This window comes from Scatophagus argus, chromosome 11 (assembly GCF_020382885.2).
Source record: "Scatophagus argus isolate fScaArg1 chromosome 11, fScaArg1.pri, whole genome shotgun sequence".
Taxonomy (NCBI): domain Eukaryota; kingdom Metazoa; phylum Chordata; class Actinopteri; family Scatophagidae; genus Scatophagus; species Scatophagus argus.
In genome coordinates, this window is record NC_058503.1 from 17,344,492 (window position 1) to 17,372,178 (window position 27,687).

Consider the following 27,687-nt stretch of genomic DNA (forward strand, 5'->3'; position numbering starts at 1 on the left):
GGACTCGAAGTCACACTTAGCACACCTTGTATTCTGCCTTCTCCAGATTCGCATTCACATATATGATGCATGCAGACTAAATTATGTCTTCCCGCAACGCAAGAAAGTTGAATTTGAGTTACAGTCCAGCTGCTGCATTAGATTTGGGGGCCTGTTTGCTATGTTTATGTTGAAAGTTCAGCACCTCGGGTAGCTCCCCCTTGAGAGTGGAGGTAATTTTAGACAAAACAGCAGAGAAACGCATTCAAAACCTAGAAAGTTTCCGGTTCTTATCAGCCTGTGTGGCTTGTATGGTTTACGCACACAATTGCGGTTCTTCCATTGTTCATCTGCGTGAAGTTTATCCCCCGCGGACACGTGTGCACCGCGGGTGAAGCTGGCATGTATGTGTGTCAGAGTGTGTGTGCAGTATTGGGTACACTCCAGCTCCCACCAGTATGTGCAGTATTTACGCCCCGTCATCAGCATGCTGTACAGGCTACAGTAGCCTACATACATGTGATCTAAACCAGTTCCAAGGAAGCCGATGAATAGCAGCCTCCCCGTTGCATCAGCAAGCAGGCACGAATTATGTAGGAACGATGACATAACTGGTGTCCCTCCCTTCTATGAAAAAGTGTACAGCGAGCCAGCGGAGGGACCCTGCAGTAGTACTGTCCTAGCTGATGTGCTTTTCACCGAGAAGGAGGGAGAATGAGGGAGGGATGTGGATGGTTGGGGGGTGGAGGGGATGGGAGTATTTATAGCAGCCTCTGCCGCCCATTGCAGCCCTTTTCTGGATGCATTTTGGAGCTGACTGCAGGGATTATTTCTCAACCTAAAAGAAAGGGGGGAATTTTGGATAAGGTTGTGAATAATTCATTGAGAACCCTAGAGAGACCGGATTCTTTATGGAGCTATATTATTATTGGACAGAGTGACACTGGTGAGATTTTCTATATAGAGGGACCAGGGGAGGAGGAGGTGGAGAAGGAGGAAGGGAGGTTGATTCACAAGCTGAAAAGGATGCTGCAGAGCACCCTCGGCAGGCAGGCAGGCAGGCAGGCAGGAGAAAGTGCTGGAAAAGAACAGCATGACTGCCTGGTCCCATGCAGGAAGCTGCTCCTCTTTCAGCAAGTGGCTTAATGCAGGGTTGTTATTGAGCGCACTGAATCAACAGAGCCGCTCACGAAAAGCCACGAGTGTGCAAATATGCCCTCCACTCCCACCACTTCTCCAGTGTTTTTTTATTTAATTTTGTGCAGGTGCAGGTTGTATGTCTATGTCTGTATGCATGAAAGGGAACGAGAGACAGGCGCAGAGGCAGAGGGCGGAAGAGGCAGTAGTTACACCAGTTATTTTTGTCAATTTTTTCAAGGTTCAAGGTGGGTTGGAGAGGTTCTATGTGTAAGGTCCATGATATTGTTTGTTTAATGTCCACCACAAATCAATCGTCTTTTTCTAAAGATATGGTTAAGGCATAAATCTGACGGCAACTTCATGCTTGACTATGATACTCAATCCAGGCAAAGCTTTAAAACATGATAGAAAGAATGAAACGGGAAACGGGAAAAGGAAGTAAATACTTGGAAGACTGAGTGCGCAAAAGAAGTGTGCCTTGATATTGAGTGTGCTCTCTCATCATCTGAGGAGGATACTGCTTTCTCGTGTGTGTCTGCCCTGACTTTTCCTCATGAATTTAAGAGACAAATTACGTGCAGATCATACACTGCAGAAACCGATTGTTTCTTGGATTATGTTGATAGGAAATATATGTAAAAATGCTTTAAATGGATTAAAGTGAACACGTACGTTTCCTGAATGTAAAATCAAATACACGTCACTCCAAAACTTGCTTGCTAATACCACTAGAACGCATTTTTCATTTGATATGAACACAGCAGAGGGTAATGCAGGGCAATCACTTAAAGTTTTCCATTTCCATTCATTTCCCCAAATATTATTGAATAGGATCTTCACTCTAGTAGAGATATAAATCTGTGAGCTGGCGCAGTATGCGTGGGAGGCTTTGGCATCTTGGCTAACTTCTCAAAGTTAGTCATGACTTCTGTCCTCACTGTGCAGTGTGGGAAGATGCAACAACTCATTTTTGTTTGGATTATACAGTACCTTTATGTGCCTATAGTGAAAAGTGCTGTAGCACGCAGAGGTGCTGAAATAAGGTTTTGGTGAAATCTCAGACTGAATGAGTAACAGAGGGAATGGGGACTTGCTGGCCTCCTCAGTGATTCTCTGGGTTCATTTTGCGTTGGACAGAGAGAGTTTTAGAAATGGAGAGGGACAGAGAGATTGTGCTGAATTGTGTTTTGCAGGTTGGTAATTAAATTAATCGATAAATACAATAATTTAATAATTTATCGGAATGATAAGTCACTCGTGTGACCAAACACGATGCACCACACCAACCCCAGCAGTGTTGTACTGGTGTTATGCTTAATGGAACTTAAGAGGAGGAAGAGGAGGAGGAGAAGGACTGGAGGAAGGCAGGGGGTTAAATGATGATGTAGGTCAGGCAGGTTTTATGTTTTTCCTGGTTTACAGTCCCCACAAAGCAGACCAACAGCTTTCAGTCTTATGGAACTGAGACACTGAGACACTGAGACACGGTTTTCATTGAAAAGCCAACAGATTCCACACCTCCAACTACCTCCAACTACAACACTATTTCTTTAAATTTTATCTATTTATTTATTTATTTACCATAACAGCCCATAACATGCTGACTTGGCTTAAAATAAAGGTAGAATTGTTTGCTGTTAAACTAAAAAAAAAGTGTCTGCAACAAACATACACACAAAAAAACACTTCAAACATTCATACAAAGATCAAACATGAACAGGAGATCTAAAGTTCTCATTTTACTGCTACTACTACAGTACAGTCACAACCCAAACATGGAGGGACAAAAAACGAAAAGCCGTCCTCTCCATTAGATTAACAAAACTGTGGACACAAGATGCACCATGTTGGGGTTGAGTGGCTGCAGTGTTCTGTATATTAAACTTTCAGACCCAAAAGGACACAGTGTGTGATCATTCAGTGGCCTGAAGTTACAGAGAACAGAAAAACACTTACAGTAAGTAGCAGGTACTGGAAAACACTTTGAGGGAGGTCAGAGGAAATGGTCCGACATGCTCAGGCTGACAAGTGTGCGAAACATAACAGCCCAAAACAGAAGTCAGTTGCAGAGGGGGGGTGGGACATTTCAGCAAAGGCCAACTGTGTTGTCTTGCTGCTTTGAACAAGAAGAAAAGCCCACAATGGGGACGTGGTCATAAAAACTGGATGACGAAGCAGTAGAAAAACACTGCGCAAACCAACAAATCCTGATCTTCTGGTCTAGTGCCACATGCTGATGACAGGATCAGGACTTGGTGTAAACAGCTTGAATCATGGATCCGTTCTGTCTTGTGTGACTGTTACAAGCTACCGCTGATGGTGGTGTAATGATGCATGCTTCAATCCAAATGAGCCTCATTTGGATTGAAGGTTTCTGACCACGTGGATCCCTTCTTCCCCTCCCTTTCAAATAGATATTGCCAACATACAACACAACAGCACCATCCAGAAGTCGAACTAGAAGAGCGCTTTGTAAAGAAGTGGATTATACAGTTTGTTGCATGATTGCCCTGCTAAACAGTCTGCGAACATGAGAGTCAGCAGCTAGCTGGATGCATGCCTCAGACAATTTAATCTTGCAAGGAGGAGACAAAATGACATCACTTTCACTGTGCTGTTGTGACTGTTGGTCTTTATTTGGTTTCACTAATAGCTGGTTTGGAGTAAATGTTATTAAGGTTGTTCGGCTTTTCTTTATAGCATCTTTGAGCTCATTGTTTTGGTATTCAGCCTGCTAATTTCACTCAAAAACATCTGGGAAAACATCACTGTACATTACCTGCTGAACATCAACAGGCAGGCAGATGGGCAGCGGCAAGCTGGTCAACATAATAAAGAATTTATCAGCTTAGGATGTACCCTAGGAGTCAGCTCAGACCAGGATAGTGAATACTGCCAACTTAAATCCCTACGGCAATTTTGCCAGTGCTGAATAAAAAAAAAAATTGTTTTAACAAAATATTTCAATTATAAGCTTTCATTCATTTTTCATGTGCCGTTTTTCATTTATTTTTTTTTCTTACTGTTGTTATTTTACTTCCTCACCTCTCTAAACTGGAGTACTGACTGTAGAATTTCAATGAAAAGTGACGATTTCCATATTTATTAAAAGTTCTAGTTCTTGCTTTGAAGAACATAGCTGAAGTTCTGAATATACTCTTCACAGTCACAGGCAAATGTAAGCTGATGTAAGCTGATCCTTCCAAAAAAAAGTAATGGCAGTGTAAAGCTAAGAGATACGGTCCATAAAAGTCTAATGTAGGGTTGTTATGGGGACTTTGAGCTGTGGTGACAGCATGAATTTAGGGATGGTGATGTTAGTCAGTCGGTCAGCCAACTTTTGTTCCTGACTGAAATAATCCCAACCACTTTTGATAAAGACATTCTTTTCTACCACTTATCTTCTGAAATATCATGTTCTTTGTGGACCGACACAAAATTTGGACGCGTTTGTGTTTCCCACAGGACGAATCATAATTCCTGTGATCCTGCGAGTTGTCCTCTAGTGCCACAACTATGTTGACTCATCAAATACCAAGAGACACACTTATGTCTGTTACAAGATGAATGAACTTTGGTTACTTCCATTTCGTCAAGTGCTACCGTCATGTCAAAGTTTCATTTTGTCCGTTACTTTAGATTGTGACCAACAACTGCTAAATGACATTCCTGTCAGCCTCACTTGTACATTTTTAAACACCAAACTTAAATACTGAGCGTGGTAAACTTTCTACCTGCTACACTAGCATGTTAGCATTTTAACTGTGAGCAAGTAGCATGTAGATGTTAGCATTTAGCTCACAGTCTCACAGTGAAGCTGGCATGGCTGCATGCTATTATTCCTCTGTGCTGTTAGATATTACTAAATGATCATTTTTGAGTGGAAAATTATTTATCTGATTAATTATAAATCTCAGCAGAATCTTTTTTATCTGAATATTAGCTTGTTCGGGGTTTTTCTCATTAATTCATATTATTTGCTTAAATTGTCATCAGTATGTTATGTATGTTAACCCTAAGCAAAATGGCTTTAGAGTAATTATTCAGTCAGTCAGGTGCACATATTTTGCTGAGGAAAACTTTTTTTTTTTTTTGCTTTTTTTTTGCGAAACTCATGGTTGGAGTTAAGAGGTTAGCCCCGCCTCGTCTCCTTCCTCTGACACTGTTATACATGGGCTTGTGAAGATGACATCATCTGACTCCCTCACCAGAGCCGCCGTGCGAGATCTCCATGGTTGCGATGATTCAGTGGGTCGACTTCCAGCTAGTCTCACATTACCATGTGTCAACTGCCTGTCAGAAGCCACAGTGTGGGATCAATTAAGGAGGAGTTGATGTCAGGCTAAGAAGAGATGATGGGGGGCAAAAAGCAATAGGAGGAGAGAGATGTTCAGTAAACTGTATACAAGTGAGACAGATGAGGAGGGCTTTTCAAGAGGAATACTGTGTGTGTGTGTGTGTGTGCAGTGTCCATCTTAATATTGTTATGCTTGGAGAGTCATCAACGTTCCTCACTATTTTTTATTTTATTTTAAATTAATTTACATCAGAATGTGACCAAATATCAATTTGGCATGAACGTTAGTGGCCGTGCGGCATGTGTGGAAAAGCAGTAGAACTAACTGAGATCAGATCTGTATGATAAGAAAAATGCTGTGTAAACATGAGCCATTGAATCCTACTCTACATTATTCTTTCTCTGTGTGTTTGAGAGAGCGAGAAATAGCCGCCTCTTGATTTTGTGTGGGCTTTCAAAATGCTTTGTCCATTCTGTCTGTAGGTGACGGCAGACTGCCTGCCTCACGCCATGCTGTGCAAATATAATGGAGTGAGCTTTTCTAACAGCACCAGTCAATTTTACATCACTTCATTCTCATGAGGTCTGATTTCATGTTGTGGTGCTCGATCAACCACTGCAATAATTTCTGGTGATGCACGACTCCTTGTGAGAACAAAATTCTTGTCAAATTGAGAATGATAGAAAAGTGTCTAAGGACTTCTAAGTACGAATGCTATGAAGGATAACCACTCTAGGAGACTTTCAAGGCCCTCACAGTTTTCTAAAATGCTCTGTCCGCAAAACATTTTTACTTGGTTTATCATGTCATCATTGCTTGTCTTTCAGTGGCTACATAAGTGTTTAAGCCTGGGGAATAAAAAAGATTGTGGAAATCAGTCATCTTAAATCCTCTGTTGACCCATGCCGTTAAAGCTATACTGACGGATCACAAAAGGCAATAAAGACTTAAACCTTTAAACTGAGATTGCACAATATGTCTGTCTGTTAAGAGGGGATGCTTTGTCATATTGGACGAGTCATAAATTCTTGCCATGACTTGACTGACTGACAATACATTTGCTCCTGACCAATCATAGCATGACACCCAGAATTATTGAACATGTTGCTTTATTATTGTCTTCTGTTGTTCCTGTGTTCTTTAATTTTTGTCCATCATGTTGCTACTTAATGCATTTAATGTACTTTCACACATTTATTGCCATTTCTGGGGGAAAATTTGAGCAAAAGCAAAGCAAGCACAATGTTTCAGTGCATGACTAAAATTTGTTGAAACTTTATTATGGAAAACAATCCACTTGGAATTGCTGCAAAGCCTTAAACCAACATGCAGTTCTTCTCTGTGCCTCTCTGAGTGGTTAGTGGATCCCTCGTCTCTTAAGTGGTGCTTTCAAGGCTCTCAGGCACTTGACAAACCTCATCTACTGAATGTTTCTCTTAAAGTATCGCGAAGCTGAGAAAAGCATGTAGGAGCTTTTTTTTTTTTTTTTTTTTAAAAAAAATATATTATTCTAATATAGAAACAGACCTCATTAGATTATTCAAGGTTCCTCTATACCAGTCAAGAAGCATCTACAAGATTCCTTGCAGTGTATTGAAGAGGGAACATATTTGTTTTCGTTGTTTTCCTAGTGTTTCAGCATTGTAACAGAATGCTAAAACAGATGCCAAAGATCACAATGTCTCTTTTAAGGTATTCATCAAATTATTTCATAGTGACTCAGCATTTTACATAGGCAGCTTTGCTTAACTGACAAAGAAAATTTTTAACTCATTTGTAGATTCACTTTTAACATGCACAAAGACAACAGTGTCATGATAGTATGCAAGTTAATCACTCAAACTAATCACATTAACTTGCAGACTGATGGCTACGGATGAAATCTAAATCAGTTTTTCAAATTCATTGTCATAAAACAAATTAAGCAGCTCTTCAACACATACAAAAAAAACCAGAAATTCAGGAAACGCATATAGAGACAAGACGCTTTCATTTTGAAAATCAGCCATGTGTGAATGTGGGTTCATCTCAGTGATCATGAGGGGGCAGAGAGACATGTTACATGACAGCGTTGTGGGTAGGAACACGTGACCATTCACTCCTACTTTTCTTGTTGAGCCTAAGGCATGATGCCGATGCCGTGGCTGATTTACTGACATGCCCGCTACTGTGGCTAAAAGGTTAAACCACACATACACAACAACCACACATAGCAGGTTTCTGATCCCATGGCTGCATGAAAGCACAGCATGAAGCTCGAGCATACAGTCACAACAATCACCTCCTCCACACACTCACAAACAAGAGAGCCCTGCTTTGCATGTGTACATACAACAAAAATGGTGTATATGTAGCTGTTGAGCTCATGCTTTCATCTGAAGAGACAGATGCTTAACAGCAATCACATTTGACCCTAAATGGGTTCGTGTTACATGCTGCCAGATAGAATACTGCATCTGTGCAGGATTTTCAAGGGTCTCTGTGGTTATACATACATTCCAGAAACGCTCATTATTCACTCGACACTATTTTGATGCAATCTAAATGCATAAATTCTTACAGACAATATATATATAAATACAGAGACATAAAATGAGTGTCCCCACTCCCCCTGGCCACACACATAACACCACTACACAGTGTCTGCAGCTCTCATACAAATGTGCCCACTAAAGTCAGGAGGGAGGGAAGCTTATCCAGGCTCATTCATTCGTTTTCATACTTCTGAGCTCTCACACTGCATTCTCACCCTGTTCACATTCGTGTGCTGTTCTCTCTCTCTCTCTGTCTGTGTGTGCATTCACGTGTTGTGCGGCTAGTGCATGGAGGAAGTGCTTATTAGATCAGCCTAAGCCCCAGTGATGAATGAAAGTCCCATCATCCTTTGGGTTTCAGCATGATAAAGAATCGCACCCTGGAAAACATCAAATCGCACTGGAAAAAAAACACTCAGAGGAGTTTTAATGTGATCGTACTTACACCCTGCATTTGTTAAAACATTTTTTTTCTCAGATTTTGGTGCCAGTCAATCATTTGTGTGCTGGTTCAGATCACCTCTCAATGAAGCAGTAGGGATGTTTTTCTTAGAGTGTTCTATCAATGAAGCAAGTTCTTGTTTTTGGCACGTTATTTGCACATTCTGCCGTACCGGTTCGAAGTGCACTTTAAACTATTCAATGTGTTTTTAGATGAATTGTTTTTAATGAATATCACATTACTTCCTGTGCCTGATTTTTTTTTCCACCGCAAAAATAAGCAAACTCTTCTCTGATGCCTGCTTTTGTTCAGTTTTGTACCACAAAAAAAGGCTATTCTTAAGGTTTTGCTCACAGTAAATCACCACAAATGGACTTTGCTATAATGTGATGTTAATAATATTGCTGTGCTGCGAAACCACTGAGTTTCAACTTGTGCTTCACATTCAGAAATCCCTGATCTCCTCTTCCAAACGTCTTCTCTTCTACCCCAATGTTCACATTTGCCTCTTTTTTGATTTTGGGCTGCTCCTGACTAGATCAAAGGGATTTTAGAGCAACCTCAAAATATCTCCCTTCAAACACTGGTGGGGGAAGCCTTGCGTATCTTTGTTTGTTTCATGGGTGCTCTGACTTTGTTAAGTCTCTCTGAGTTGGGATAGACGTATGTGAAGGGAATGCTCCACTTTTCATGGCACTACTGTCTCTCATCTTGACATTTAGCCTGAGGGAACAGGTGCTAAAACACCTGGGTGATGCAGCGGCACAGTTTGTGTGCACACATGCAACACATAACACACACAAAGTGTATGTACAATACGCTCACTTAGTAATGCAGATAAACACAAGCTTTGAGAAGCACACTTATGTTGATTTGTTTCTAATGCAGTTAAGAGTACACTGTACCTCTTGTTGTTGTTTTTGAAGTTCTTATGTTTATTAAAATAAAATCCAAGACAAGACACATCACTGCTCACATTTTATTCTGAGGTAAAAATGTCCTGTGAATATGTAGGATCCCCAGTTAATATTTCCACAATCTGAGCATGGCCAGATGACACACTTTACACAGAAATTAAGTCAAGTAGTACCATTATGCATCTTCACAATACTACACTGTTCGTTTTTGTACACAGCTCACCGTTGGGTTTAGATTTGGTCACTCCTGCTGTAATAGGTGTAACTCCAAATTCTGTGACCCGTCAAACTCTGTGACTCTAGGGGGCGCTGTTGCTACAGCGCGCCGTTGTCTCACACAAATTTTTCTCCAGTTATGGTTCGGGTTAGGGTTAAAGTCAAGCTGAGCTAAGGGTAAGTTTACGATGGGAATAACAGGTGTTTCTACACAAACATGGCGCATTTCATTTGTGTTTGAGTTTACACTGTTTGCGTTACGAATTCGTCTGCTTGAGTGAGTTAACGGCGGCCAGCAGCAAAAGCGGTGCCTATAGTCACAAAATTCAACGGTCACAAAATTCGGTGTTACACAGGCATAGACCCGCCCAGTAACTGCTTGGGATCGTTAGAAAGGAGTTCATAGCGTATATTATGTCCTGCCATTGGTTTTGTTATATTATTTTCTGCCACCGAGGGAAAAGAAACGCGGCTGTTTTTGATAGATGAAGGAGTTTATCAAGATCTTGACCACGGGAATGGACGAGACAGTAATGTTAACTGCTAGCTAAATGTTTGTCAACAGCTAAGAGCTAGCTTAAAGTTAGCTTAAAGCCAGAGCTGTCCCAGCAGCGTTTTGAAGCCAAGCACTCAAAGGACTGACAGGCTGATCTCTCAGGAATTTTTAAGGTTAGTTACGTTCCCATTTTATCAAAAGATGTTAAACAAACGCTCTCAGTCAGCTTCTTGTTTGATATGTGGTGGTTTTCAGCCAATAACGGTAGCTATTCATGTTACTGAAAATGACTTTTTAACAGCTGAATGCACCTGTTGTTTGTTTATTTTAAAAACTTTACATTTGAATTACTTCATAGTGCATTGTCCGTTTGTCCGCCCCACTGAAATTGAAAATGGAGTCTCTTATTTGTTAGGGACCAATGTAATGTAACTGTGTGCTTGTTGCAGTGGAGAGTTTGCTTGATGTCTGCTGAGTGATGATCGAGTTTTTATTAGGCTCTGGATTAGTCACACATCATAAATATGAATATAAAACATCACATCCATGTTAAATAGAGATAAAAATACATGTAAGCACATGAACATAATAATGCACGCTCAATACTGTATTCAGCTGTGAAGGACGTTAATTAAAATAATAGTCTTCTTCCTCTTACATGTTATAGACACCTTACACCTTTCATAAAGTTCAAAAAAATGATCCCATACCTGGCAGCATTTTCCTTTGTGCTCATTTAACCTAACTGTCTTCAGTTCAAAGGAAGCATTATCAGTCATCATCTGACCCCAGTCAGTAGATTCTGACTCTTTTAGTGGCGAAGAATAATTCTCACTGCAGTGATGAATGCCGCCGGTGCTAAGCCGGCTGGTAATTCAGCTCTGTCTCCCAGTAGACAAAGTTGAGGAGATTCTGGAAAGGATGTGTTGAGCAAGTCACCCAGTTTTCCAGTGACCTCTTTCCAGTATTCCTGCAATAAATGTACCTGCCTCTACATTACTCTTCCAACACAGGCTGTTGTGTATCAAACCCATTTTATGAAGTGCATGATAGTCTGACATCCCTCTTTGCCCATCTTGCTTTTGTTGCTATGTCTTAAGTTTAAGTTATGTAGAGATAAAAAAGTAATTTTCATATTTTTTTTTTTACAAGAAATATGCACATTTAGGCCTGTGGCCTCCCATATACAGTAAATTTCCATTCTTTTTGCTTTTTTGCGCTGTCCACACGCATACCACTCTCACTATGCATTATTTAACACTTGTCAGTACTCTTGCTTCAAACTACATTACATTTGCGAACTTCATCCATTCCTCCATTTGTTATTGCTCTGCGTGCACAATGCTTCCCTTGTGATTTTGTCGATGTGTAGGTAAATGTAGCCAAGCACCATCAAGGTCACTCTGTAGAGTCTGCTCGGTGGATTACTCATGTGTCCCAACTGATGTTGCCGTGTAGTGCCACGTGTAAAATTGAGGGGCTGAAGCTGTGAAGCCATCATTAAATTGGACCAGTTTCAACTCGCTGACTACCTGTCTAGCTCTGAAGAGTACACATAATGGGTAGAAAAGGGAATTACATGCTATTTTTGCGCTCATTATTCAATATGGCAAAGACTGCACCTGCTGCACAGTTTTTTTGTGACACCAACACCAGCCAAATGTGTTTTCAGTGATGACACCACAGACCACCTTGGGTGTAATGAACCTTAAGTGATTCCTTCTGGTTTTCTAGTAAATTAATGAGTAGCTTAGTTTGTTGTCTCTTGAGCCATAAAGTTTTAATTTTCAAAATGGTCCTTGTGAACAGGTTAAAACAAAACACCGTACTTTCTCTCTCACTCTGGCCCTTTTATTAGCTGTTATCTATAAATCTACATTTTTAAAAATCTTGGCAGTGTTGAGTTTAATGAAAAGTGATAAAACTTAACTCTGGGTTTGAGCGTTTGATATGTGCCTGTGCAGTGTGTCTGAAGTAGTGAAAATTGTCTTTATTAAGAATATACAGGATGAAAATAGGAAACAGGCACTAAGCAGTCAGTGTGAATGCATCTAGTTATATTCTAACAGGACAAACAGTAGCATATTTTCTATGGTGGTTTAGGGACTGTGATATCAACTGTGGGACATCAGCTATTTGAAAGGCTGCCACTTGTATGCATTTGGTACCAATAGCGCTCATTGTCATTATGTCTTTACACTGCATTTCTCAGGAATCATTGGTAAGTCAGTGTGACTATGGCAACACCTTTTCAGTCATACATCCTGTCATCCTGCTGTGATGCATTTCTAGTTGGCTGAAATAACTATTACTGAGATAAGAGATTTCTTTTGAAGATTCAAAAGATTGTAGATCTCGTTGATCTATTAAAACATGCAGTCCATTCTTGATCATGGAGTGGCCCTAAAAGAGGATTTTTTTCCCCCTAACAAACAGTTTGTAGTCAAACAGACATAACCGTCAGAAAGCAAATATTTTGGCTTTTTGCCAGTCTTCTCTTAAAATGATTGTTTTTTTAGCTAAAGCCAGTATAATATAATCTTACACTGACCACATTTGTGATTTTAAAAAAAAGTGCAGGCTAAATATGCCAAGCCCGCTACGTTAACATTTTGTACATTAGTGATTTCTAATAAGAAAGCATGAGAAAAGATAGAGTATTCAAATCTGATTTGTTAGCCTCAGGTTTAGCAAATCTGGGTATTTGACAGAACTCATAAGTCATTTTCCGTTGCACTCTCAGGCACCCGCTTTTGAGAAAAATCCACAGGCTATACAATGCTTATACTTAATACAATATGGTAACAGCAAATATGTAAGATCTTTAAATAGTGTTAAATTAGTATTAGCTTTTGTACTTTCATATCACTTAAAATGTTACAGGCATTTACTGTAATCACATAACATATATGAGAATTTAATGTCATATTTCACTGCGTCGATCTGTATTTGGAGATATACAGTACCTGCTCATTGCACAGTTCGCTGGCGGTGGCAGACATGGGTGCTGCTTGCTATTTATAGAAGCAGGGGTCTAGACCAGCTCTGCAGCTGAATGCTGTGTGGAGAGAGGGAGAGAGGATGGTGGGTGGCATGAGGTGGTATTAGTCTTTGGGGGTTGGGGATGTCTGTGTGGGGTTATCTGATTGAACATTGGGCTTGTGTGCATAAAGGTTGTGTATGAGTGGGGAAGAGAAAGCAACACAAAAGAGGAAGACAAAGGGGAGGAGGTGGATAGAGAGCAGAGTTGAAATTAAGGTGGCAGCCATAACGCAGGTCGTTTGCAGCAGGTTAACAGTTGCTGCACAGCAACAGAATGAATGGCTCGTGGCTTGATAACATTTGCAAACCGCTACAGAATCAGACTTTGAAATGTTGCTGGCTGAATAAATGTTCTCCCTCTATTTCAGTCAAGGGAAAACCACAATGAGGTGGAGTTATATTAATCTAGATAGATAAATAAAATATAGATATATAGAAGGTGCAAGTATGGGCGAACCTGGTTACACACACACCACACACACGCTCCATGTAAACACGTTCACTGAAAGACAGGAAAATATGCCTTTATGGCTTCAGCCTTAAAATATATATGAGCGGCTCTGAGATTCACCAGAGTAAATGTGTTTTTCAACCACTTCTTGACTCTCTTGTATGTATATGTGGAGGGTGGCTCTCCTGTATCCCAGCAACAGTGCACCAGAGCTGGGCTGGAGAATCGAAAGGAGCCTGGTGGCAAGACCTGAAGGATGAGTGTTGTGAATTTATGTGTGTCTAACCAGGTTCTTCCTTAGATATGTGTGTGTTTCCGCATGAAGTGCCTTCCACATACATTGGTGCAAACTGTGAGAGAGTTCCATATGTACTCTGCATTTATTAAGTGTTCTTATGGCCACCAGGGAAGGTGTGATTACTTGGGAAATTTTTAAGTATCAAATGTTTTAATTTTTATAACACTTACTAGCTCAAATACCTGACCCAGCCCTTTTGTGCAGTGTTTTTTGGGCCATTTGTTTAAATTGAAGTGTCAGTGTGAAGAACACCGGTAGAAGAGAAAGAGCAACAAGCATTACACCAATTGCAATGCCTAAGATTTCTGCTCAGTGTTTGCTAGCTAATCTGGGGTAAAAGAGGTGACGTTACTGAAAATAATAACTGACAGGAGAATGCTAGAAATGGCTGTTTGCTGTGCGAGCCCAGGCAGTGTACATCATGCACTTTCAAAAGAGAGTTCACAGCAAATGAAATAGAACGTTGCAAATATATTAATCATATTGAAGCCAGCCTTTTGAAATCTGTTTTGAGTGGCTGCTGATTCATTATGGATGTGTTTATTCAGAAAGTCAGATTCCACATACTGTATGATGCTAGCTTTGCTGTTTTTAGCTCTTAAATAAAGGTTATCTATATAATTGTTGACTACTCTATTTGTATGCAAGGCACTCTTGGCCCAAATGTAGCAGCAGAACCTCACTGTGCACGTATTAGTAGAAAGACTGATATATGTACCTCTGAAGGTCAGGTACTCTTAATTGGCATGCTATAGCAGTGCGCACGCACACACACACCTTTTTATAATAAATATATCATGAATTTAACATGTCATACACCCATATAATTGCGCTCATAAATATGCGATATGTCTAACTATTAACAGTAATAAAGATTTAGCTCTTATGGACTCACACACAGGAGCTCTTGTTTACTGAATGAGAAATACTGGATGTGCAAAGCTTGCATGCATATAGCACATAACACAGACTCACACTCTGCCCCATTGCTACACTAGAATTCAGCTCATGTCTGTGTTGTTTTCTCATTTTCCTCTGTCGAGTTTGATCACCACTGAGTGATTCTGTCGTGTGTTTCATAACCATTTCATTCATCAGCAGTTTAATCATAGCACAAAGCCCCGGTTAAAACAATTCTGGTAGCCAGACAAAGGTGTTTGTGTCAGTGATGATGTATGTGTGTGTGTGTTGTGGGGGAGGGGACCAGGCAGCAATGGCTATTATATTATTAACAAACAAGCCACTGATTACTTCATTGTGGGTTCATAACTGCAGGTTTATTAATGCCTGAGGTCTTTCAAGAATTTTTCAAATTGTAAATAATCAAGTGCCTGCCCATCAGCTTTGGGAACTGATGGGCGTTTTTCTGTGCATTGTGCAGCCAGAGGCACTTCATTGTCACTAATGTTGACCAGATTTAGTGACTACAAGGACACATCATGTACTGTTACGTGCAGTAGTAAGCTGCATTGATTATTCTCATGAAAGGCCCTGCACATTGTTTACAACATCTTTACGGTGGTGGCTGGTGAGACCTCTGCTCAGTTTGAAGGTGAGCAATGCTTAGCTGGGGATTATATAAAGTCACCAGACTCTTTGGCTGTGCCTTGTCCCTTGTTCACCTATTCACCACGCCTAATAGTAAGAGTAATCAGACACTCCAAAATTCAAAGAGATTTGAGATTTCAGGCACTTGTAGATGGTCTTCATTATGAGATTGTTAGCAAAAATCTTTATTTTAGAATGAAATAGAGACAGGTTGACAGGAGAAAAGTTTGTTATTCACGTTTATGGTACGAAATTAGGAATTATGTTATTTTACAGTGCTTTGCAAAAGCAGCGCCTCTGTGACAGACAGTTGCTCTTATGTGTAGTCATCAGTTTTTTAAGAAAAATGAAACTATGATCTGATCTTTTATAAAATTTTAATGCAAATATGTAGCAGTGTTAGTGTTTCAAACAGTCAAATAGTGGTAAAGCAGTTTACAACATTTACATTCAGCCCTGTTGATTTCCATGTCTTCTACATCCCTCCAGAGCAGTTAATTGTAATTGAAGCACTGCTGGCAAATTTAACACGGCTAACGGCGGACAGTTGCAGTGAATGCAGTGCGCCTCAGAATGGGAGTGTGAGAAATGGTGTCATTTTGCCTAGTCAGGCCTTGGCATCTGAATGTTGATGCTAGTTCATTCTCAGTTCAGTCCCGATGCAGCACTGCAGCTTCTCTTTGCTAATTACGCAGAGCAAACTCTTCATGTTTTATTAATAAAAGGCTGTTGACCTTGTAAATGTTTTAGGTTTTTGAATTTCAATTAGCTTTTAGTTCATTGAAATTCAGGTACATCTTAAATGTGTTCTGTGTTCCTAAATGTTAAAATGATGTGCAAATACAAGAAATAATAGGAAGATGTGTGTTTACAACATTATCTGCGAATGCATTAGTTGTTCACAGTCATCATGTTTTGCTGGAGCATCAGTAGTAGACTGAAGCATTATACTAAGCATTATAAATCAGCCAGAATCTGTAGTTTCAGACGATAAGCATTAATAAAAAATTAGCCTGTCACCACAGCAGACAGCTGAAAATATCTTTCTTAACACTTAAAAGCTTTTGATTTCTGTCATCCTCATTTAACAGAAAGTAAAGTGGTCAGTGTTCAAAAGTCATATAGACATTTATCACAAAAATTGTTTGCTGACAATTATAAGTAAACACTTGTTGCAGTTACCTTGTCATTTAACCATTTAATCCCAGGACAATAACATTTCAGAGGATTTAGTTATCTGTTTTTACAGAATTAAAGGTCACAGTTTTTGAAAGTGGGCATTTAGCATTTCAAAATGACCAAGCTTCAGCTGGATTCGCCACACTGTAGAATGTCATCGAGGCAAGCAAAATCATTAAAGGATAAAAATCATTTAATTACCATATGATGCTCATATTTTTCTTGTGTAATTAAAATATTGTTCTGTACTTCTTTTTTTTTGTCCCTACAGACAGTACGTCATGGTTTCCCTTACCAGCCCACTGCTTTGGCCTTTGACCCTGTGCAGAAGATCCTGGCCATAGGCTCCAGATCAGGCGGTGTACGGATGTATCCTTTGCCCCCTCATCTCCCCACTGCCTCCCTTCCTCTTTCTGGAGACTCACTACAAAATACATAGACTTAGAGAAAATACATTATCTGACCTTTGCCACTGTTTATAATCGTACATTATAATAAACAAAAACAGTGAAACATAATCCAAGGCACAAAACATTAAGATATTTGTTGCTAGCATTTTTTGTATAATAATAATAATTCATAAACTTTATTAGTATAAGGAGAAATTGCAGCTCTTTTCACTGAAATGCTGCAGTCTACTCTTTCACAAACCTGTGGCACTGCTAGTGGATCTCCAGGCAGGGTCTTTCTTCTTCCACCCCTCCCCCCTCATTTCCTAATTCCCATCTCTGTCAATTCATGTGGCTCGGTTGTCATGTTGCAGACTTAGAACTGTCTGTCCAGTGGCCTGTCCCCTGGGTCACCTGGTCACAGGGATGGAAGAGGACATGTGAGCGCAACCCAGGTAGGAGATTACACTCTCATAAATAGCCAGGGTTCCCAGTTTGCCTTCAGGGAACGTAGGGTCGAGGCAGTAAACAATTATTGATGCTGCAGCTGTTGCACTGCTGGTCCTGCTGGGGTAATTGATGGACGGGCAGAATGATTTCTCTGCTGAAAGAAACATAGGGAAAAATGAGATAGTGACAAAGGGGGATGTGACATTGTTTGAATATTTGAAAGGCAGGCAAAGAAACGGAGAATAGGAATCTGAATGTTAAGGACAAAGGTAAAGGTGCACAGTAGGTTTTGATGTCACAGGGAATAGCTGATGAAAAGAGACCAAAATGTGACTTGATTACATGATAAGCTCAGCCAAATGGAGATATTTTGATATCCTTTACTTCCCCCTCCCTCTTAATCCTTCCATTTTCTCTATATCTCTCTAATGAATGCCTGACTGTGAAGCAAGGCTGAGATTTCACCTGGATGGAAGCCCTTGAGTGACTTAGCATTGGTATTGACATGCTGCACACACCTTCCTCTGCTCCTATGTGGCCTGTCACTGACTCTCTCGCACTCAATTGCATGCTCTCAAATACACACACACTTTTCTATTTGGCTGTTTCTCATTCTGCTTCACCCTCCATCTCCTTCTGTCTAGAGGATGCTTTTTCCCCCTCTTTATTTCTTTTATTCAATTCACCCTTCCTCTGTCCTTCACAGCCTGCCTGAGTATTCTTTCTTTTCTTCCCAGGTGTTTGAATGTCCACCTCTCATCTGCTGTCATGGTCTCTATTTTTTTTTCCCTGATTGCTTTTTGAATGCAGTTTTTGTATTAGTACTGTATACAGTGGTAGTGGCGGCAGGAATTTCTCTATTTTTCTTTCATAGGTGGTACAATATTTAGTCTTGCTGTCATTCACTTAATGCTGCACACACAACCAACCAAGGGTATTTCACCCAATCTCTCCAGGGTTGTGCAGCCTGTAAAAACAAGCAATTTAGAGCAAGTATGTTGTCTCTTTCTCTTCTATTTTTCTACTGCGACTGACCTGATACCATAGTCGCTGCTTTCTACAGTAGCAACACATTATCATATGGCAAGAATATATTTTGTTCATGTTAAGAAGTCTGTATTGATCTCCGCAGACTCCAAGTTAAACATTTAAATGACTCTATTGATCGACTGTGTTGAACTGCGGTTATGTGGGCTCTTTGTAGGAGGTGCTTTTGCTAGTGTGTGCTGTGTAGACATGCATGACTCCCTGAGTGGCTAAGAGCATGTACAGTTTGGGTGTTTATGTGCATCAGTACAGGCAGAAGAGTGATCAATGTACCTGAATTTCTGTGTAGTCTGGCTTTTAAATCAGAAAACATTTTGTTCCTGTCTGCACATGTATGTAACTGCACCACAAATACAACAATTTGGCTTCATATTAATGTCTCTGTTTAACAGCTGTAATTTCATTACCAGCTGATATGCAATAGTGTAAATTTTTCCATTATCTGGTTGATAATTTAGCAGTCTGATAAATAACTACATACCTCCTTTGTCTCTGTTTTATGGTTTTATATGTACATTTTCATTCCAGAGTTTTGAAAATAAGAGGATGTAGAGTAACAAACACTTAATGCTTTTGTCTGTGGTAAGACGTTAGTGGTCAAAGGACATTAGAAACTGTCGAGACTTCATTAGCTTGAGGAGTTGCTAAAATCATCTCTGGTATGCCTTTAGGGGTAGAAAAACAACTGGCAGAAAAGTGAGTGAGGGAAGGAAGCGTTAAGTATCATTGAAATACTAAGAGGGAGGACGGCAACAGGATTGTATTGTTGAAAGTGTGATGTGATTTAAGGACATAGCAAAAAGGAGCTGAACTAGTGTGATCAGAAAAGCAATGGTTGTATAATAATGTCATGATTATAGCATCCTTAAATTTTTATTACTCAACAGTACTCACCCACAAATCCACAAACGCTACATGACACTCACATTTAGTTACATTTGTTTATTCAGGCAACTATATTCACTACTACTCTTGCTTTTTTTGGAGTAGGATAGTTTATATCTAAGAAATATGTATTATGCTCTTAACATCAAGTGGTGCTGTGCAATTTTTTTCTGAAACATAGCAACTGATTGTCAAAAAATTCCTATATGTCATCGTAGGCTTCAAGTATCACTACATAAGCTACAGCTTGGCTTGGCTGAAAGAGAGAAAATGTGGCTTGTATGCTAACTTTCCTGATCATCAAGCCTATTTGGTTTAAAAAAAACAAATCCACATGAGATGCATTTGCCATGTCATTAGAAAAATCCAACAGCATAAATCTTGCCACAAAGTCACCAGTGTGGGAATTGTGTTCTGGCTTCATGTGTGGCCTCATCCTCCTCATCCTACATGATTTCACCTGGTGCGAATTAGTAAGCGCCCACGTAATGTAACCCTGTGTTGTTATTTGCATTTCCTAATTGACAAATCACTTCCTCTTTCAAATTTAATGCCAGGCCCAATCATGATTTTGCAGTGGGTGGAAATGAAACCCCCCAGTGATCAAGAAACAACAAACAAGCATGAGCATTCTTACTGTTGCTACAATCCGTTTTATAGTGATTTGTTTTGGACAGTGTTATTAATGCCTGCAGGGTGTCTAAATGTCACATATTTAATCTGAACAGCTGAGGTAGTCACAGTATGACAGGTCCTGCTCTGGTGAATGGTGCATAGTGACGATGTCGTCAGGGCTGGCGCAGTGTGTTGGCAATGAGGCTCTCTGCAGTGGGCTCCTAGGACACTCCTCCCCCGGCTTGGGGTGACATTACCAAAATATGCTGAGATTTGGTTTAGTGAGAGCAAATAGAATAGAGAAATAGAGTGACGAATGTGTCGGAGTGTGTGAATGTGTGTGTGTGTTTTCATGTGTTTTTTTTTCTCTGTTCTCTGCCCCTTAACCTGTGTGTTTACTTGCTTAGTGTGCATCCATGTGTGCCACCTACCTGTGTCAATATCGTGTGTATGTGGATGATGTCTTATTGGTGTTGGTGTGTGTGTGTGTGACAGCGCAGTGGAAGTGGATTCAGTTTCAGTAAAGGGTTCAGGTAATAGAATTGCCCAGAGGCTGGTTGACAGTCACTTCTCATAACAGTCAATCAGATCAGAGAAAAGAAGAACAAGAATGAATTGCGACATGGAGTGAGGAACGGGAAGGAGTGGTGGGAGGGAGGAGGACACAGAGATAGTTCTATCACACACAGGCCAGTTGATCCATGTATCACTTAAGCAGCAATACTATAAATCATTGTCAGATTCTTTTTGAGACATTACAAGAATTGTGTGACAATTCAGTATTATTATTTAGTTGTATCATTTTGTGCTGATATGATCATCACGTGTTTCTGCTTTATATTCTGTTGTCAATAAAACAATTTCTGATTAACAAAATAATTTTTCACGTATTTTCTCATATTATATTTCTCTTAATGGTGTAATGTATAACAACATACCGCAGATAATTTAATTCAGGGTCACATGTCGTGCTCCAAAAATTAGGCAGATTCTTAATGGTTATATCTCTTGGGTTCTGATCTTGATGTAAGTCATGACACACTAAGCTCAGTGTGTCTCAATATACACTCACTTGGGAGTTTATCAGGTAAAGTGGTACAATGACCATAAAATTAAATTACTACCTTTCTAAAACAGTTTAACTAAACTTTATGACTTTAATGAAGGTAGGATCCATTGCAGGGCTGTCACATTAGATTACATTGTCTTTAGCCTCTTTGTATGTGTACCTAATAAGCTGACAACCAAGAGTAAGTAATACTGGAACATGATACTTATAAATATCTTTGAACCTGATTTGTAATGTGTCTGGATGTGATATCAACTCAGAGTAAATCAGTAGACTTCAGCTGGTATTGCATGTCATCCTCTATCAATTCAAGGCACTGACATGACTGACTTTTGCTTTGCCAGAGATTTGTGGACGGTGTTGAGTTATCAGATTGAGTTGCCTGTGCTTACTGCTTAGAGTGCTTTGCTTGTTGCTGGGTAAAGAGACTGCAGTTTTACTTTGGGGTGATGAATTCTGTCAATAGTAGCCACATGTTCATTCAGTGACCAGCATAAAGCAATTAGTAAACCTAATTTGGGCAGTGGAGTGTGAGTGTGCATTGGGAGGAGGTCACTTTGTGTAAACACACAGCTACTGTTACAGTCCATTATTAATCACATAGTCTAACAGTGTGTGTGACAGGACAGCTTTGCAGCGTTAGTTAGACAAACAATACCATCAGATTGTCATCAATTAAGCATTCATCGTTGTCACACTGTGTCATTTGCTTTGCTGACTGTGTGAGCAGGCCTACAAACATAATGACTATTTTGCCATCAGTAGCTCAACTACTACAGAAGGTGATCAGTGCTATAATCAGATACTATCCAGATCACGAGTGGTGGGTGTTTTTGCACACAACATGGTCTAATTACATAATTTCTGTCACCGTTGTTACCACAAGCTATGTTTCCAAACTTGAGCTCATTATCAACACACCCAGAGTCATGAATATGACCGCATGCCCACATAATCACAACGAGACATGCACAGCCGTGCCTAGTGACTCACTTTGTCCTGATTGAATTACACGTAATAGGATTTGCAGCCCTCTATTTGTAAACAAGAGTAATGGCAGTTTTTGCTACAGCCAAAGGTGAGCAAGCAAAAGTGCTGCTCTGATAGCAGGACAGAAAAGGGATGAAGCAGCAAGCCACTCATGGCCACACACTGAGTGCACTCTATCGTTACTTAACTCTTGTAGGGTGCACAATAATAGAATTAATGGCTGTACCTTGTAGCTTATCTCTTGAATAAAAGAAAAAGTAATATGACTGTGCCAGTTTGTTGTAAATCAGAGTGAAATGTTTTATTAGTTAAATATTGATTAATGATATTGTTTTTTCATTCAGTGATTAATCATGTTGTCGATTTGTTTCATAAAATGCACATTGTAAGTTCCCAGAGTGACACCATTGGATCATTATTTACGCAGTTCTTATGTAGTTGAATTCAAAATAATTTGAAACAAACAAAATTGAAAATCTCCACTCATTTGCATTTTGGAGTCATAAATGGCCTGAAACAATATGTTGATTAATATCCCTTGATATAGCAACATTTTCTGTGAGTACACAACAGCAGATCTTGATTGTAGCCCAAAAAACTCTAACGTACTGTGAGATCATAAATATCCTCTTAATTAATGAGGGGGCTTTTTTTACGCAACACTAAAGTCGGTCTGAACACATTTCTGTGTTGCTCAGTTAAGCGGGTGATGTTCTTCATGTTAATTTTTAAATGCACCCAAGTGCAAAGTTTGACACTGGATCATGAAAAAGTCTTCAAAATTTGACCATATAACCGTCCCTCAACCTTGTTTCTCCTCTTTTACATCCTGAATTTATCCTATACGCCTTACTACCAACGCTTTATAATTTTACATCATATGTTCTTCATAGCTGCTGTTGTTTTGGCATCATGTTCTCCTACTATTTGCTAATAGGTTGAATCCGTAAACTGGCAGCTGTAGTGTTTTAGTGGTGTCATTTTGTCTTTTTGTCTCTTCCTCTTTAATTAGTCCTCATTTTTTTCTCTGGGTTCCATTAAACCACGTATTTTAGTTTTTTTTGGAAGACCACTCATTTCCTACTTGGTATATGATGATCCCTTACAGTGCCAGTCAGAGGAGGCGAAGGAAAAGCACCTTACGCCCATGTTGTTGTTTTTTCTCTCTGCCTCCCGTTGAGTGTAAATTTTAAAGGTATTTTGTGGATATCTTTCTGTTCTCGCTTTATGTCTGTGCATGTGTTTGTGTGTGTGTAATGCAAGAGGGAGAGAAAGAGAGGGAGAGAGACTTGAAGAAATGTTGAAAATCTGCCTAGATTGCATGAGAAAGTCTTTGGACGCCTGCACTGCATTCAGTACAATCACAAGTGCTCGAGCTCTGAAATCTTCTTGTGAAGCATGTAAAGATTCGACTTCATGTATCGTGATGCATTGTACAGTGTGTTACTGTCAAAATAATCTTTATCCCATTCTGTAATTTGTGATAGCTTGTCTAAAATTGCTACGACACAATGAGAAGTATGTGGGTTGTCAATGCGACCTGTGTCCCAGCCCACACAGGCACAGGGAGAACATGCAAACCCCACAAAAAGAGCCCAAACCGGGATTCGAACCTGAAACCCTCTTGCTATGACTCAACAGTGCTCACCACTGCACCACCGTGCCTCCCTACAGGACCTCAGATTTCCTACCAGATATGAGTGGCAAAGATGTATTGACCACAAAATGTTACAGAATTGCCACGCAGTTTTGAGGAAGCTGTGTGAAGTAGAACAGGAAATCCTTAGTTTTTCTGTGTGTGAAAATAATTTCAGTGGAGACTTATTGCATTAATTCCATCTTTAGCCGCTGAGGTGTTAAATTGCGGCTGAAAGCCCCATTGTGTTCAAACTTTAAAGCCCAAAACTTAGAGGAGTGAAAGTATTTAAAATGTAAGGTCATTGTCCAATTCAGTTCAATTTCAGTTCAATTTATTCATATAGCGTCAAATCACAACAGTTGTCTCATGCCACCTTCCAATTAGTACAGGTCTAGACCAAACTTATATTCTGTTGTCCTTCATTATGGGATTTGCAATCATTGCAAATATGTTTGTTACGTTTTATTTTTGGACAATTGTGAATTTTGCCCTTGAGACAAATGTCTGACTATAAAATGGTTTCTGTAATTATTTACATCCTCATTTTCCTCTTCCTTATCCTCTTTTTCCCCTGGTTGCCAGTCTTTGCTGTTTGGTCTGTCGTCCATTCTGCCAGGGATGGCGAGGTAGTCGAGGAATTAAAGGTCAACCACCTATTAATAGCAGCCCTGAGAAAAATCTAGGAAATGCCACTAGTATACATTCACAGTCCACAAATATTGTCTATATTTTCCAATATATCATTTAGCAGTAAATGATATATTGCAAAACATAGACAATATTTCAAATCATGCCAGAAAAATCGGTCAACCGTACAGCATCAGTACAAAGTCATGTTTTATTATTAGTTTTATTTTACTATTTGTCCCTAGATAGATTTGTACCTAATAGACAGTACAAATAGTATGGACTCACTGTTACCAGTTATAAATGGAGAAAAGCATCATAGAAAAGCAGAACAATTTGAAAGGCTTGCTGAGCTTTACAGAACTCAGCAGCAGAATAAACAAACTATTGTTTGAACAACTGAGGTAGTTCAAATCTCACTCTGTGCATAGAGCCAGCTATATGTTTGAACACTCGTGCTGCTAGTACAACAGGTTTGTACTACCATCCTCATTATTTGTTAGCTCTGTTTCAGGTGTACCCCTTTTTCTTGTAGTTTTTCAAGAAAAGGGGCGCAGTCTAAGTTTGAGCATGCAGGCTGACCTTTGCTTTTATCTGATGTGTAAAGACTGCTTGCTAACCTTTAGCACAAAAAGGTCACTGAAAGCTTCTGTGATTACCGCACACTAGAGTTAGTGGCAGTGAAAAGTCAGAAGAAGTGGTGATAGGAGAGTGGCACAGGGGTAACTGCTGGAGAATAACTGACCTGCAAAAGGGAGATAACATTTTATCTCTTAGCTGAGACAAAGTTTCATTCAAAATTCATTTTATCATATCTGCAACCACCTAACTTTTAGTTGACTGTTTGCATGACTTGTTTCTGAAACACAGCTCCTTTTCCAAGACACTGACTAGTGGGCCATTTTATTTAGCTATGAGGACTGTTTGTGTAAATAAAAATAATATTTTGTTTCTGAGTAAAATAACAGTGCTGCTGAGATGTGTTACTCATCAGCCCTCTGGCTCATGACGCTGTGCACACTCACATTTGCCTACACACAAACAAACAGTGAAACTCTTGTGATGTTTTCTATAGATATATTATATCAGGGCCTTTGAATTCCATAGCATCCTATGGACTGAACTGTGCCCTTCAGCTGAAAATAACTTGAAATGGAAACAAAAGGAAATGTATAAAGAGGCCTGTATACATCAGTGTGTCTTCATACGTTGGTGTGTGCATGCGTCTGTGCATGCAGTTGAGCCTTCAGTATTGTACCGTAACAGGTGGGTTTGAGTGGGTAGAAAGCACAACGTACAGTGAAAGAGAGAATGAAACGAAGGTACTGCAGTATCTCTATTTTCATGAAGGCACGCAAGGTGCTGCACAAATGATATTTTCACAGTTACAGTGCTGTATGAAGGCCTTTCCCTTTCAGCTGATTAACGGCAGGTCTGTGAACCATCTGCAGTCTTTAATTGGAGTGGGGCACAGTGTCAAGGTGCAGTTGTACATGGCAGACCTGCTGGCTAAATTTGTGGCACCAGCACCAGATTGTTGCAGAATAACCACACATACATCTGTGTGTCCACATCATTCTTCACAAGGTCTTTTGCAGTGAAAATAAACACAAGTGTTGCAGACTGACACAGGGAAAGCACTTATACATTTCAGTGAAAAAGTATAGAAAAATATAATATTCTCTTTTCAGTAAGTCCTTTAAGACCATCTGTACCCACCAATCCTCTTCTGGTGTCTTCATCCAAAAGCACTGGATTAATATGGAGTCAGAGCAGTCTAATCAGTGTTTATTTCTTAATTTTACTTTACAAATGCATTTTTCAACAGTAGATTATCTTCAACCAATCAGATAGCTGCTCCCTTCTTTTCATCTGATTACATGAGCTAGATATAAAGGTGTGATTTAACGTGATCACATAGTATTGCATCAGCCTAGTCTGCAAATATGAATTAGGGCACAAGGAGGGAACGAACATCGAACAGCTGCTTGGCGTCTGCTCTCCACAGATCAGTCATAACTCTTGTGTTGTGCATGATTAAATGTGTTTGAGTTATGAATTCATTAGCTTGCTAGTTAGTGGATGATCTTAGTTATCTATCAGCATTGCATAGTTAGCTAGCTAACACTGGTGTGAAATGCCATATCACTAACTTAGTGAGCAGTCATAACGCAGTCAAAACTTAGCACTTACCTACTGAGAGCAGCTACCAGACTTCATGTTGAGGCTGACTTAAGTGATCAAATTAAATGATACCCTCAAATGGATGGAGCCGCCTGATTGGCCACAGAAAATTACCTGTTGGAAAAAAAACTTATACATCTGTGAGTTCGGGCATAGCAGGAAAGTCTCAAAGCTCCCAAACACAAATACATTGGCAAGCAGGTTCAGTCTGTATATGTAACAACAGCCAAATATATTTTTGTGCGATTTACCTATAAATCCCACAATATACATGTGCGTGGTTACATGAATATTGATGCTGACCTGAATCCATAGATTGCATAGACAGCAGCGTTTAAAATGAGCTAAAAGTAGTGAATATGAATGCCGTTGTTACTGTATGCTTTATTATCATTTAATGTATGATAATAATATGATTAGCACACCTGCATGACCTTGGCACAATGCACACAGCACACTTGACAGCACTACTTGCCTCAAGCCGTAATTTACAAAATAGAGCTTGACAATTAATGTCAACAGACTTCTCTGCTGTCCCCTATATAGCTTCTGTGTGATGAACCTCTTTTAATCCATTTACAAGAATATCCACATAGTTAACCACTAGGATGCTAATACTTAAGCTGCCTCAATTTTAATGGCAAAGTGTCTTAACCACATTTATATTTTAGTGGGAAGTATGGAAATGCAGCCAACGTCTGACTGGTTGGTGGTTATGCTGTCATCACTAACCACAAAGAAATTGTGCAGATGCATTTAGCTGTGGTGCCTGTGGTACATGTAATCTTGAGGTCTTTAATTAGATAAGATTAAATGTCCCTTTGATTTATTTGAATTGGCATGTGTATGTTTTTTCCACGTGATTGTGAGTAGGTGTGTGCATCTATGCATACTGGGCATGGTTTTGTCATCATGTGTAGACACATTACATAATGTGTAGCGCACATCTTTGGAGACAGAGAAAGCATAAGGAATTATTGACTGAAAAGAATGGAAGGATGTTGGTGTTTTGGAGTCACTCAGCATTCTTATCTCAGCATCCACTGATGTTAGATGGAAATGAGCGGGCACTGCAACACAATGGAAGATGTGACTGTAGATGTATGTTGTGTTGTATTATGTAAAATGCAGTGTATGACTTGATAATGAGGGATAGCTTTTGAACAGTTCCTCTTTTTAAGCAATCTAATAAATTTTAGGAGATCATCATGCTGGTCACCTAAAGTGGTGCAAATGTAGACATACAACCCAC

General features: G+C 39.7%; 1 protein-coding gene across 5 annotated transcripts in view; it reads left to right on the forward strand.

Moving 5' to 3' along the window:
- The window catches only part of stxbp5l (syntaxin binding protein 5L), a 118,756-nt gene that overhangs the window by 1,045 nt on the left and 90,024 nt on the right, over positions 1 to 27,687 (forward strand). For all 5 annotated transcript variants that reach the window (XM_046403390.1, XM_046403391.1, XM_046403392.1 and 2 more), the window contains exon 2: positions 16,812 to 16,909. In XM_046403390.1, the coding sequence (XP_046259346.1) occupies positions 16,812 to 16,909 (98 nt within the window). The remainder of the gene's footprint in view (positions 1 to 16,811; positions 16,910 to 27,687) is intronic.